The following is a 14213-nucleotide window of genomic DNA, read 5'->3' on the forward strand; positions in this document are numbered from 1 at the left end:
TTGTCACTATCTGTTTGGCCGTTATCAGCGGGGAGATAACCACACCCACAAATATCAATCTCACAACTTTCCCTGTTGAATTTGTTGACAACCCCCCCGATACTGGGGAGGGGGGCGAGATAATTCAATACCCCTCAGCAAATGGTGAGTTGTTAACCTATAATAAGTGGGCATTGATTATTTTATAATGCATAATTTAATTTCTTTGTACCACTATATAGCCGCTTGCTATATCTGTGTCTATACTACGTATACTGTACATAATAGGTATTGCCTATATCTTTTAAGATTGTTACCATCGTTCCCTTATATACAGAAGTTCTTGACTACGATATTGATGTGTTTGCCGAGGATGTTAACGGGATTCCTGTTGTAACTCTGACCCTCCAACCCGAGGCCACTGAGACATGCTTTGATGTCAACATTGTAGACGATGCTGTGTTTGACGGGGAGAGTGAAAGTCCCGTTGAGCAGGTGACCTTCTCCTACTCGAGCTCCTCCCCCATAGTGGCCAGAGTCAACCTCCGTCATAGACTAATCATCCTGGATAATGATCGTAAGATTTGCACTCAGCCCATTCCATATATATACTCTTGAGATGCTCTTCAAAATGAATCATACAGTTCTCAGAATAATAATTATACATAGCTCTTAGTTTTAGTAGCTAATTATAATTGTTAGGATACATGGTTAATTGCATTTTTTTTACATGCTAAGCAAATTTTGTAACCCTAACCGTGTGGTGTCATTTCCTAGGTAACTGCACGGCTGACGCTGGATTGGGTAGTCGTGTGTGTACCAACACGGAGACACTCAGTGTTGACTGCATTCCTCCGACTCAAGTATGTGACTTCAACACCGCTGATTGTCCCGATGTGTCCGATGAACTCAACTGTCCATGTGAGTACATACTGAATGGTCGTGTATATACAGTCATTATGTGTGCATTTGTGCATCCTTTAGCTGAATGGTTGTTGTACCTGTGTGTAGATTAGCAACTACTTTCATACTTATAATTATATCATTGTGGGCTATACTATATTTAACAATCATTACAGCAGTCTGTATGATTCATTGCCAGCCTATTAAAACTAATTACACATGTGAACCCCCCACTCACCCACACACACACACACACACAGCTCCACTTGAGTATGTTGTCCCCGGAACAGTAAGTGTTCACACAATTATAATCATATTAAAGCATTCATGTAGTGTTGTATTTTATGCATGCATGAAATACAAATCAATAACTGTTTGTAGATATCAGAGGAAACGTACACCAACGTCAGTGAGGTCGTTTCATCCTTTACTACCCTCTCCGAGAACAGGACGTTCCTTCAGACCATGCAGTTTCTCAATGATGTGTTCACTGTGTTCAACAGCATCGCTAACTTTACTGACACCACCATTGTACCCATCAATGAATTGGTACGCTAGCATGTCAACCTACTATCGATCAGTTTATTATACTTTATTCTTCAGGTGGTGATACATTTGAGTCAGACTTTGAACTCCCTCGTCCAATGGCAGCCCTCCAATCTTGAGGTCGACACTACCTCCAGGTAATGATGCTCTTATAGTAGTTAGTTGAAACAATTGTATCAAGTGCATGCATGCATGAGTTTGTTGCCAAATGTAAATTTGTCCAAAGACTATACTTCTTGTATCAAATGCTGGTATTTACCCGTTACAGCATTGTTGAATCATTTGAGGAGGTGGCAACACGATTTGCACAACAGTCCAACCTCACTGTGGAATTCACAGATGTCACAATCATCGTTGAACTGGTGAGTACTGTTATTTGAGCATGGGGGAGAGGAGCATTGTACCAGTATATAGAGCTAGGAATGTAGAGCTGACTGGTGTACAAGTTATTGACCAGTTGTTCTGTTCAGGGTGCCGCTAATTTATATTTGAGAGAAGGAAGAATGGAAGAGTTCACCGTTAGAGGTACGTACTGATAATTATCACTTATGTACATGCATGCACTTAGTACACACCCCACAGCTGGAGTCCCTGCCTCCATCGCACTCCCACCCGAGCTCTTCAACCAGGTACCAACTGACAGACTCTTCATCGGTGTGTACTTTGCACTCTACGAAAACACGGCTCTTTTCCCGACAAACATGTCAGCTGTAGTGAGGAACAACGTAACTAGGTCCGTGGGTACTCCTATTGTGGCTGCTACCGTGGGACCTGGTATTGACTTTGGTGGCGATGTTCCCCTCGATCCTCCCGTGGTTATCACACTAGGCCTGCTACCTCTACCGGAGAACACAAGTGTAAGGACACAGTACACACCGCTAAAGATTTGTAGATTTGTGCAATTGCTCTCTCAATTTTTTTACTAATCCGCATGTATAGTTGCCAATGTTAATTTGTGTGTAGGCAATGTGGAGTATATACTTCTACTTAATATGAAAATTCTGTATTATAGCGATAAAAAATTATCGCATCCATTTTGCCGCTGTGCAATGAAGCACCGGGTGAATGCTCTACTGAGCATCGAGCTTTGGATTTAATTATCATGCTATAGTGGCTAGCTAGCAAATTACATGGAGCTAGGCCAACTGCACGCGCAGAATCTCCTGAGTACTGTGCGCATTCCTCATACATTTTTTTAATGTCTACTGTCCCTTTAATTCAGGCTAACCCCAGCACTGCTCGCTGCGTATCTTGGGACTTTGTCAGTGATAGTTGGATCACCGATGGCTGTACCACTGAAGTGGTGAATGAAACCATTTTCCGTTGCAGCTGCACCCATCTCACCAACTTTGCTGTGCTCATTGTAAGTTCATTGCTCAGTACAGCATTCTCTTTAAACCTTGTGCAGTGATGGGTGTATTATTTCATTCTCCTGTTGTTTTCACCCTCAGGACATTTGCCAAAGAGCTCAGGACTGTGTGAGTAACGAGACAATAGATACTTTGCTCTCCTTCATAAGCTACATCGGCATAGCGCTGTCTTGTATAGGACTGGTGATTACAATCATCACTATGACAATGTTCAAGTAAGTAATTGTGAGGCTAGTGTATACCATTATTGTATGCATATTATTATAGCACTGCTTTATAGGCTGTATATGTCACCCTCATCATAAGTTCACATGTGCCACGTTTTCTCAGAAAACTGAGGGAGAGGGACAACTCCAAGTACCACATCCAGCTGTCCATAGCCATCCTGTGCATGCTCGTTGTGTTTGCTGTGGGTATTGAACGTATCGAGGTGTACGGAGGCTGTGTGTTTGTGTCCATCCTCATCCACTACTTCTCTCTGGTATCCGTCATGTGGATGGGGGCAGAGGCCTTGCTCATGTTCCAGAAACTAGTTATAGTTTTCATGGCTATCACGACCAAATTTATCGTTATTTTATCTCTAGTTTGTTGGTGTAAGTTGGCATGCACAGGTCATGTATGCAATACATGTTGTAATAGCAATTATACAGAATGGTTTAGTACAGCTAAAAACCATGTATCTTCGCTCTTTACGATCAATTACAAAGTAAAATGCTTACTATAATGTTAGTTACATGTAGGCAAAGCTTGTGGACCTACAAGGCAGCCTAGCAAAAACAATTCACTCCCCCCCCCCCCAGTGTTCCCTTTGATTCCCGTCTTCATCCCGATGATCATTGATCTGGCTGATGGTATGACACCCGAGACAGACCTCATCATCACTAGGAATGTGGACTCCATCACCGGAGATGTCACTGGAGGAATGTGAGTTTTACTGAATATTTTCGTGCAAGTAATTGATATGGTATTCGTGTGGGTATAATTATGATAACATTGATTTCATGATTGTGTTTTGTATGCAGCTGTTTCCTCAAGCATCCTGGTGTGTTCTTTGGTGCTTTCCTGGCTCCTATATTTGCTGTTCTCCTCTTAAACCTGGTCATCTTCATCTGGGTCATTGTCATCCTCCTGAAACACACTCGCGGAAACATGAAGAGATCAAATCAAAAAATGAGTTTCAAAACTTCTCTTCGACTACTCGTGAGCATCTCAGGTGTCATGTTCCTGTTTGGCCTTACCTGGCTCTTTGCTGCACTCACTATCAATATCAATGGTAGCAACGCTGTTCGAACAGTCTTCCAAATTTTTTTCGCTGTCTTCGCATCGTTCCAAGGATTCTTTGTATTTCTGTTCTTTGTTATCTTTAATGGAGAAGCTCGGGAATCATGGAGAGAGTTTCTGTTTTGTGGCCGCTACAAGTCCGAGCTCCTCTACCCCTCACAGTATAAGAACACAAGCTCCACAGGAACAGGCACTCATACACTCAAGGCAAACAAGAGCTCCATAGGCAGATTATATATGCACAGTAATTACAACGCCGTTAATCTCGATTCCAAAACCAGCCCACTCTCGGAGAAAATAAATGGTGAAAATCAAATGGATACTCTACTAACGCCTACGAGTCAAGTAAAACTAGCTGAAGAAGGTGTGTTTAACTTCAGTCACCCCGATATCGTTGTCGAGAGTCGAGTGGACGGAGATGACGATGAAGATATGACACCTCCAAATTGGTCAGACGCTAAGCTTATTTCCAAGGCCAGGGTCAAGCGCTACTCTACAAAGAGGGCCTCTAAGCATCACGTTGAAGAGTACGAGATAGACTTTGAAGATGGAGACAGTGATAACCAAGAAGTGCCTGAAGCTAAATAGAAAACTTAACTTAACTTGAATCATCGTACATACAAATGATTGTGCATGTGTTAATATCATCGTAGTAATAGCGAGCTGAGCTGCATGTGTATAGCAAATGCAATTATGTATAATTTGTATAATTGTATGACATTGTAACGTATAATATTTTTATTATTATAACATAATGGTGCATGTATATACAGTTATTTCCATGCATGCACGTATACGCTTTTTGGTGCTTTCTCCCGGCCAATCCTATGAACCTAGGTCTAAATTATAGCTACTACAGTAACATGCCACCACTCTAGGCCTTGCCAACATTTTTATAGTTATACTTTCAAATTGATTCTAGGGATTTTATATACAGTAAACCACATGCATGCATGCATCAAGCATACTATTGAGACTGAGCATTGAAGATAATATCATGCAGCCAAATAGACAACATATTTTGACGAATAGGTAAAAACATGAGCATAAGAATAGATTATAATAAGCAGTTATTAAGGCCTATGATTATAACCACAACTGCATGTATTGACTATTGAAATTTTTGCTTTAACTTTGTTTGCAACTAGTTCTGTATAAACACACTATAACTGTTACCAATTTAAAAAAATAACATGCCATCAAACAAGCCATGCATGTGTATACAGTAAAAATAATTTGAGTTCTGCAGTGATAAAAATAGCTATATAATTCATTCCATTATCATTCTAGAATGGTTTAATAGTTCAGGTACTAACTACCTGCATATGCTAATTCACAGTGACCTCTCTGGCAGCTGGTCCAACGATGATCTCCTTCTCTGGCACAAACTCTGGTTGCAAGGCCACCAGGTACTTGGTCATATCCACCCCCAGGTCCCTCAGCTCAGCGAGGAACTTCGCATTTTGCTCATTTTCAGCTTTCTCCACGTCAACACGGACCTCAACCTGGGGGAGTGGTTATAATGATACACATGTATACTTCAGGTGCAAATGGTAATCCATGGAAGGACATAGAATAATTATGTGGTGTAAATGGGAGAGGGAGAGAGGGGGAGGGATGTCCTACTACTATACTTTAGTTGGTAATATGAATTATAATGGGTTGCCAACTGAACTGAAATAAATAGCTAAGCTGGTAAAGGTCATCAGCAATAAAAATCTAGCGAGTGAAATAATTATTACAAGTTCCAAACGTTTACTTAAAAAAGCTGCATGCCACTGAGTTAGTATATAATTCTGTTCCACTTACCTCTTTCATTTCTTTCTTGAGTCTTGCATTGTGCTGTAGCCTCTGTTGACCGAGGGTGGAGTCTTGTTGCATCCTCTCCATCTCCTGCAGGTGGTCCTGGTTCTTGCTGTCCATCTCATGCTCTGTGGGGGTGTGGTATGTGGTATGTGGTATGATCAAAGGGCAGGTGATTTGGGGAATTTGTGTGTATTTTCCCAACAGGATGACACATGTTTATGAAGTAGCATTCCAAAGGCTTTTGTGTAAATATCATTTCCTGTTTGGGAGAAATTCTTACTAGTTAGTATTATAATTATGTACACACAGGAAATCCATTGAAAAGCTAATTTACGCGTACATGCATGTTGCTCCTTAAGTACCCAAAACACATACCCTCCAACCCCCAAAGACTCAGTATACACATCCCTATAAAGTATTATAGATACCCCAAAACACACCCCTCACCCCCAAGTGCATGGGCCCAACCACACACACTCTTTACCTTGAACTGTACATGTACATCCCAAACCACACTCACTCAGTTTGGTTCGCTCTTTCTCCCTCTTCAGTTTAAACTCCTGCAGCACCTGCTCCTGTTCCTCGGACTCAGTCTTCAGCCGCAGGTTTGTACGAATGTGTACGGCTTCGTCATGGGTAGCCTGAAGGGATCGAGATGCCTCGTAACCACGAAACACCACCTTGGTGATGTTGTAGCCAATACGCTGGGCTCGGGAATTGAGTTGCGAGTAGCTGTCCATACTGTTGAGGTCGTGGGTCTGTTGAATAAACTCCTCATAGCTGCATGTGGTGTGTGTGTGGGGGGAGGTGGTGTGTGTGCATGTGGGGAGGGGGTGGTGTGTGTGTGTGGGGAGGGGGTGGTGCGTGTGTGTGGGGGTAAGGGGTTAAGTGTGTGGAAAAGTAGTTTAAAACATGCAAGTCAACTAAAAGTTATATAAGAGAATACCTTTCAAACATAAGTCATTTAGCTAGTAATTAAATGTACAACCATCCCAGGCCATTGCCATGTATAGTAACATGCACAGTTCCATGGCCTTTCTTCAGAAGTGGTCTTAGGAGCAGCTAGTGTGTGTACAGTAATTACAGACATACCTCCTCTTAGAAGCGAATGAGATGATGTCAGATTGCACGGCATTTATTAAGTCAGCAATGGGGTCGTGAGTGAAGTTCAACTAATGAGGGGAAGAGGAAATATGATATCAACACACACGTCATGGAAGCCAATAAAGACATAATTAGTGCAGCTCATGAAATTCATTTAGTCTAGAGAATAGAATACCACACATTTGTGAGCTATAGTAGTTGCATGTACTTAAATGTGAAGATTGGCTAAATTATACCATTGTTTCGACATCGACCATCTCGTAGAAAAGCATGAGTTTGACAGTGAGCAACGTGTCGTTGTTTGTTCTCACGTCTCGTACATTGCAGTAGAACTGCGTGGGAATGTGACACAGCTGAGTGAACTGACTCTTCCCGGGAATGAAGCGACCAGGGTGACTACAATCCTCTCCGTGCCACTTGAACTCGTGGAGCCTGGGGAAGATTTATTAATTAATAACATGTGACATATCTCTAGCAGCTGCAATAGGAACGGATTATATGATAAAAAGTGTATGTTCCATTACATGCGTAGCTGATACACAATTAATACTTCCATCTGTATGTATAATGGCTATGTACCTTCCTCTATTGACTTTATACAAGGTTCAAATTTTTGGTTTTTGAATAATACGCAAAATCCTTTACATACATGATATGTACATGCATGTACTTACAACAAAAGCTTTATACAACGCTGTGTATAACCTATAATTATTAAGATAAATAATTACACACACATGCACGCACACATGCAGTACTTACCACTCGTGAGCATTGGGTACAAAGATGGTGGGACCCTGAATTATCCTTCTTTCGATCTTTCCTTCCTCTTGCTTGTAGACAACAATCATGTGATTAGCGTCCAGTTTTACAGAGTTTTTGACATCGACGAAATCCACTTCCAATCGATTCACAAATATCTCTGCAGGTCTGTGTGTGTGTGTGTGGGGTGGGGGGGGGGGGTCGAATAATTATCTGCATGAGTATAAGCAACTTTAGAATGGTATCCCCTGACCCTACCCTTGGATGAAAGTGTGAACACACTGTACACCTAAGTTCCACCCAGGTTACCCTTGAATACATGTGCGAACACATTGTACCCCCACCCTCCACCCAGGGCTTACCCTTGGATACTCTCCTTCCGACCGTCCCTGTGCTTGACCACCAGGTACTGGTCCTGACTGGCCACACGACGAGGAAGGTACTCTATCTCCTCATTAAACAACAGCCACACCTACAAAATAATAATTATAAGGTCTCCTATAAAATGTAAATACAGTAAAGCAGGTAATTTTCGTTGGTGCAAATTTTCGTATGAACTCCCCAATTAAACATTTCGTATTCTAAATATTCATACAGTTGCGGTAGAATAATTATTTCGTATGATGCTCTACAATACAAAAAACACAAAAATTTCCACCATACGAAAATAATATTTCGTTTTTTCGTTGATTACGCATGTACCGCGAACATTTATACTCTAGAATTCAATATCGCATGCATGCATGCTGCAGATCGAAAGGCTGCTATTCCCGAAAATTAAATCTGCGAAAACCTTTCTAACGGTCATTCCGTGAAAGTGAAATACACCAGCCCTGCTATACGGTACTACACACTATTGAATACAGTCATCATAGCATTAGGTAGCAATACATAAATCAGTGTAGATACAGACGATGAGACTAAATAATCAGTGCTCATGTGTACTATACATGAGCACTGGGCTTCATAATAATAAAAAACAAGCTATACTGTTAATACACTGGCTGCATGCTGTTCAGAAAGTTATTCAGCATGATAAGCTACAATAATGTTTACCCTTCTAGGACCCTCCACGACCCTGGATCGACCGCGATCATTGAGAATGAGGGCCTTGTCTCCTTCTTTGATACGATGGATGTCCATAGCTTATCTCCTTGCTTGCTATTGAATTCTTAATGAGATGAGCAAGTGTGCATGTACCGTGAATTTAATATCACATTATGCCTCGGTGCGCATGCGCAGCAAGCGTGTGCGTAGCTAGCTATAGCTCAAGGGTCAATGAAGTGCAAGTAAGAGTTTCTATAGGCTTCTAAAAGTCATATTTTCTTGGATTTTAATTTGTAGATTTGCTTCGTTCTCGAGTTATGCCTAGTTTTTTGCTTACTTGGAATGCCATTGCAGCCTTTTCAGAAGAGTGCATGACTCTAGAACGCTAGCTATTGGTAGCTGCAAGAGTGAGAAGAGAGCTGCAAGGCTCTGCTGACGTACAATTCATGTATGCAGCCATATTACTTGAACTGTTGGCATCGATCGTTTTTAACAACAATCATGGTCGATCATTACCCACTATTTGAGTTTCCCTGGATTCTGCAGAAAAATGCATCATGATATATAATGTGTGTATAAAAGCTATATTAGTAGCTTTATGTTATGTAGTTTGGCACCTCCACCGAGGCATCAGTACCTACGGCACTTTACATTTTGGTATACCCATATTTTTCGTGTCAGGTTTATTTTTCTCGTCAAGTCTCCTGCCGTTATCCCAGCATTAGACATTTTATATACTACTGCATGCGTATTATTCTAAAAGCTGTTGCACGTACTATATTATAATTATGTTCATTAAAAACAACATGATATCAAACAAGCCATATACAGTATCATTTATTGTAAAAATAATTTTTGTTCTGAAGTGATAATTATCTAGAACTAAATAAGTGTATAAAAATCATTATCAGTTTACAGAATGATTGTTCAGGCACTACTATTAAGCAGCTAGCTTCCTATTAATTCACTGTGACCTCTCTGGCAGCTGGTCCCACGATGATCTCCTTCTCTGGCACAAACTCTGGTTGCAAGGCCACCAGGTACTTGGTCATATCCACCCCCAGGTCCCTCAGCTCAGCTAAGAACTTCGCATTTTGCTCGTTTTCAGCTTTCTCCACGTCAACACGGACCTCAACCTGGGGGAGTGGTTATAATGATACACTCACTTCAGGTGCAAGTGCCATGGTAATTCAGGGAAGAAGGAACATAGAATATGGTGGTATAAATGGGAGGGGAGGGAGGGGAGGGGAGGGGAGTGATACTTTAGTTGCAAATAATGTACTATACAAGGGACAAGGTAAGGTATAATGGCCTGCCAACTTAACTGAAGCTAAGCTGGTAAAAGTCATCAGTAAATTACAGCAATAAGAATCTTATTCATACTTTCATTATTACAAGATCCCAAACATAATTGCATGAATGCCACTGAGTATGTTCCACTTACCTCCTTCATTTCTTTCTTGAGTCTTGCATCGTGCTGTAGCCTCTGTTGACCGAGGGTGGAGTCTTGTTGCATCCTTTCAATCTCCTGCAGGTGGTCCTGGTTCTTGCTGTCCATCTCATGCTCTGTGGGGGGGGGGGGGGGGTATCACTTCCGTTTGGGAGAAATTCTAACAATAGTTATTATAATTATGTACACACAGGAAATTGTTGTATCTCCTTACCCCCCAAATTTATATCCCCAACCAACCACACGCACACGCACACTCACTGAGTTTGGTTCGCTCTTTCTCCCTCTTCAGTTTAAACTCCTGCAGCACCTGCTCCTGTTCCTCAGACTCAGTCTTCAGTCGCAGATTCGTACGGATGTGTACGGCTTCGTCGTGGGTGGCCTGAAGGGATCGAGACGCCTCGTAACCACGGTACACCACCTTGGTGATGTTGTAGCCAATACGCTTGGCTCGGGAATTGAGTTGCGAGTAGCTGTCCATACTGTTGAGGTCGTGGGTCTGTTGAATGAACTCCTCATAGCTGCGTGGGTGTGTGTGTGTGTGGGGAGGTGGTGTGTGTGTGTGGGGAGGGGGTGGTGTGTGTGTGTGTGGGGGGGGTAATTTATCGAAATAATAACAGTCAACTTAGCAAAAAGCTATAAATTTAAACATCCTGCATCACGTAAATTAAAAAGTCAGTTAATTAAGACCCTCCAATATTCAGAACATTAATCATGCCAAGCCATTGCCATGTGGATGTACGGTACATGTACATGTGTAACATAGCTGCATGGGTCTTCTTTAGGGATGGCCGTTATGAGGATCGAGTGTGTACAGTAATTACAGAACGTACCTCCTCTTAGAAGCGAATGAGATAATGTCAGATTGCACAGCGTTGATAAAGTCAGCAATGGGGTCGTGAGTGTAGTTCAACTAATGAGGGGGAAGAGAGGATATGATATCAACACACTGCATGTATATAGTTTAACCAACAAGGGCCAGGTCAGACTGCTATAATAGTTCTTTTCTGAGAGCATATATAGAGGGCATGGATGGTTGAATAGCCATTATTATGTTCTGACAGATTTATTTTCAGGTCCTGTTTTTACCTAAAAAAAAAAGGTAATGGAAGTGGGATAAATTGCCAAATTTAGATCTAAATTAGTGAGATAGAACCTCTTTCTAAAGCAATTTCTCAATTAAAGTTATGGTAGCTGAAAGATCAGTATGAAAATCCTTAATTATGTTTACATATAACAGACTGCATGCTGCATGTGTGTACCATTGTTTCGACATCGACCATCTCGTAGAAGAGCATGAGTTTGACGGTGATCAACGTGTCGTCGTTTGTTCTCACGTCTCGTACGTTGCAATAGAACTGCGAGGGAACGTGACACAGTTGAGTGAACTGACTCTTCCCGGGAATGAAGCGACCGGGGTGACTACGATCCTCTCCATGCCACTTGAACTCGTGGAGCCTGAGGGGGATTGATTATTATCATAGATTAAAATAACGTGAGACAGATCTCTAGCGACGGATTACATATGCTTAAGTTACACGCGTAGTTGATACATAAATTATGATACTTTCCATAATTAAGTATGGCTATGTAACAATTGTTCCAATTAAGAGAGGCAAACATTTCTGAGCTCACATACTTAGCAAGAGATAGCAGCCACCTTTCTCGGCTGTGCATGAACTCTAGACCTCACATATTATTTTTACACCTTGATGTGATTTGTATACGCAAAATTCTTTACACATGTACTTACAACAAAAGCTTTGAATACAACAATGTGTGTAACCTGTAACAATATAAACATCGCACACACGCACACACGCACGCACACACGCACGCACACACACACGCACACACACACGCACACACGCACACACACACACACACACACACACACACACACACACACACACGCACACACGCACGCACACACGCACGCACACACGCACACACACACGCACACACACACACACACACACACACACATCACAGAAGTTTTTAACAGAGGATTTGATTCCAGACAAGGAAGAAGCTGCACACAACCACACCCACACACAACACTTACCACTCGTGAGCATTGGGTACAAAGATGGTGGGGCCCTGGACTATCCTCCTCTCGATCTTTCCTTCCTCCTGCTTGTAGACAACGACCATGTGATTAGCGTCCAGTTTAACAGAGTCCTTGACATCGATGAAATCCACTTCCAATCGATTCACAAACATCTCTGCAGGGCTGCGTGTGTGTAGGGAGGTGTCAATAATTATAAACAACCCCCAAACTTCAAAACGGTACCCCCTGACCCCACCCTTGGATGCAAGTGTGAACATACTGTACCCTCCACCCAGGTTACCATTGGATGCAAGTGTGAACACATTGTACCCCCACCCTCCACCCAGGGCTTACCCTTGGATGCTTTCCTTCCGACCGTCCCTGTGCTTGACCACCAGGTACTGGTCCTGACTGGCCACACGACGAGGAAGGTACTCTATCTCCTCATCAAGCGACAGCCACACCTACAAATATATAATAAGACGGTATTTATACTTTAACTATGGCTTCGAGTGGCATAATTATATCATCAATAGATGTACACGCGAGAGTAACGTGAACCACGAGGCGAAGACTACATGTAGCTAATACTATTAAACACACCAGCCAGTGGAATTTTATGATTGAGTCTTCGTAGCCGATGGATTTAGGTAGCAATAAGTGTTTAGATAGTAACCGTTTACATAAACACTGGGATTCATAGTACACTACAATAAAATATTAAATACACAGTTACAGGACTAATTCACTGAACTGTTACAATGTCATACCCTTCTAGGACCCTCCACGAGCCTGGCTCGACCGCTCTCGTTGAGAACAAGAGCTTTGTCTCCTTCTTTGATACGATGGAAGCCCATAGTTAGCTATCTCCTTGCTTGCTTGATTGGTGTGTATCTAGCTTTCTAAATAGCTGAGTCACTTTTAGCTTGTCTATGAAGCCAGACAAAATAGTTATGACGTCATCGGTTGCAGGAAACGGAGGAGAAAGATGGGTGGGGCTGGTTGGTTGTTGATCATTACCCACTCTTTGAGTTTGCATGCATATATATCCTGGGGTTGGTAGATTATGCTCGAGATAATTATTACCTTTATGCTCAAGTTAACAGCCTATTATTCTATTTATTATCCCACATTATTTCTCCACAGCACAACATATTAGACCCCATAATTCACAAGGAACATCGGCTACATGACTCTATCTATTAACACAGAATACCAAAGAGATAATTAACCATCAGTACTTCCATCAAGACCATCATGTTGCATATACCCATCATGCATGGCACAGCGCATAGTCCTACAAAAGATGGGTGGGGCTGATGTTTGTGGTTTGAGGAATTATTGACACAATGATTGGAATGTGGATATCGCGTACACATTTATATGAATATCATTAACTTGGTTGATTGGTTGTCACTCAGACTTACTCTGGCTCTAGCTGATGTGATTCCGATCAAATTTCTCCATGATCATGCACTGAATCTCAATAATTATTCATCTGGCTCATCATTGATTGGAACCTGATTTTTAGGGCTACCTTAATATTAGCTCTCAGTTGCTAGTTGGTACGCACCTATGCTCTGCATTAAATTTTATAAAGAAAAAAAAAAAAAAATTTGATCAAACAGCCTATCATCTTTGCTGCAACATGCCAGTGTATTGAAGCATAACATGTATGGCATCATGCAAGACACCATTTTCATTTAAATTAGGTTGAAGCAGTCCACATCACATACTAGACATTGCAGCTGTATATTATGTGATGTGCATGGACTGCTTCAATAATAGTATTATGCAAGAGGCAGCAATTAAGTATAGTGATTGAATGTTTTACTGAGATTCCTGCATGTATAATTATATAGGAATGTGGTGACTTTGCCCCATCCTCTTTCAACCATCAACCCAATCATAGCAG

The 14213-nt window shown here is 41.7% G+C and overlaps 3 protein-coding genes across 3 annotated transcripts; 1 reads left to right on the forward strand and 2 right to left on the reverse strand.

The window, feature by feature from the left end:
• The first annotated feature begins 141 nt into the window (after positions 1 to 141).
• On the forward strand, positions 142 to 4762 carry LOC135335831 (adhesion G-protein coupled receptor G2-like). Its single transcript, XM_064531448.1, has 14 exons — positions 142 to 148; positions 317 to 556; positions 757 to 900; positions 1143 to 1171; positions 1264 to 1431; positions 1486 to 1565; positions 1697 to 1790; positions 1899 to 1953; positions 2011 to 2285; positions 2651 to 2791; positions 2880 to 3013; positions 3129 to 3391; positions 3599 to 3722; positions 3821 to 4762. The coding sequence occupies exons 1-14, from the start codon at positions 142 to 144 to the stop codon at positions 4665 to 4667; spliced, it is 2601 nt and encodes an 866-aa protein (XP_064387518.1). The 3' UTR covers positions 4668 to 4762.
• A 496-nt stretch (positions 4763 to 5258) lies between these two features.
• On the reverse strand, positions 5259 to 8962 carry LOC135342856 (uncharacterized). Its single transcript, XM_064539697.1, has 8 exons — positions 8808 to 8962; positions 8114 to 8223; positions 7752 to 7919; positions 7226 to 7421; positions 6978 to 7057; positions 6406 to 6665; positions 5889 to 6010; positions 5259 to 5584 (listed from the first exon to the last, which is right to left on the reverse strand). The coding sequence occupies exons 1-8, from the start codon at positions 8892 to 8894 to the stop codon at positions 5408 to 5410; spliced, it is 1200 nt and encodes a 399-aa protein (XP_064395767.1). The 5' UTR covers positions 8895 to 8962; the 3' UTR covers positions 5259 to 5407.
• Positions 8963 to 9574: 612 nt separating this feature from the next.
• LOC135342867 (uncharacterized) lies at positions 9575 to 13236 on the reverse strand. The gene is made up of 8 exons (XM_064539708.1): positions 13069 to 13236; positions 12653 to 12762; positions 12314 to 12481; positions 11511 to 11706; positions 11082 to 11161; positions 10510 to 10769; positions 10243 to 10364; positions 9575 to 9934 (listed from the first exon to the last, which is right to left on the reverse strand). The coding sequence occupies exons 1-8, from the start codon at positions 13153 to 13155 to the stop codon at positions 9758 to 9760; spliced, it is 1200 nt and encodes a 399-aa protein (XP_064395778.1). The 5' UTR covers positions 13156 to 13236; the 3' UTR covers positions 9575 to 9757.
• Between the last annotated feature and the right edge of the window lie 977 nt (positions 13237 to 14213).

This window comes from Halichondria panicea, chromosome 1 (assembly GCF_963675165.1).
Source record: "Halichondria panicea chromosome 1, odHalPani1.1, whole genome shotgun sequence".
Classification (NCBI taxonomy): Eukaryota; Metazoa; Porifera; class Demospongiae; order Suberitida; family Halichondriidae; genus Halichondria; species Halichondria panicea.

Coding starts and splice junctions, on each gene's coding strand:
- LOC135335831 (XM_064531448.1), top strand. Junction 1,566..1,696: donor GAGGTCGACACTACCTCCAG/GTAATGATGCTC, acceptor TACCCGTTACAG/CATTGTTGAATCATTTGAGG. Junction 1,954..2,010: donor GGAAGAGTTCACCGTTAGAG/GTACGTACTGAT, acceptor CACACCCCACAG/CTGGAGTCCCTGCCTCCATC.
- LOC135342856 (XM_064539697.1), bottom strand. CDS start 8,894: ATGGACATCCATCGTATCAAAGAAGGAGACAAGGCCCTCATTCTCAAT. Junction 6,666..6,977: donor TCATTCGCTTCTAAGAGGAG/GTATGTCTGTAA, acceptor CACCACATGCAG/CTATGAGGAGTTTATTCAAC. Junction 6,011..6,405: donor GAAAGAGCGAACCAAACTGA/GTGAGTGTGGTT, acceptor ACACCCCCACAG/AGCATGAGATGGACAGCAAG.
- LOC135342867 (XM_064539708.1), bottom strand. CDS start 13,155: ATGGGCTTCCATCGTATCAAAGAAGGAGACAAAGCTCTTGTTCTCAAC. Junction 11,162..11,510: donor TGGTCGATGTCGAAACAATG/GTACACACATGC, acceptor CCCCCTCATTAG/TTGAACTACACTCACGACCC. Junction 10,770..11,081: donor TCATTCGCTTCTAAGAGGAG/GTACGTTCTGTA, acceptor ACACCCACGCAG/CTATGAGGAGTTCATTCAAC.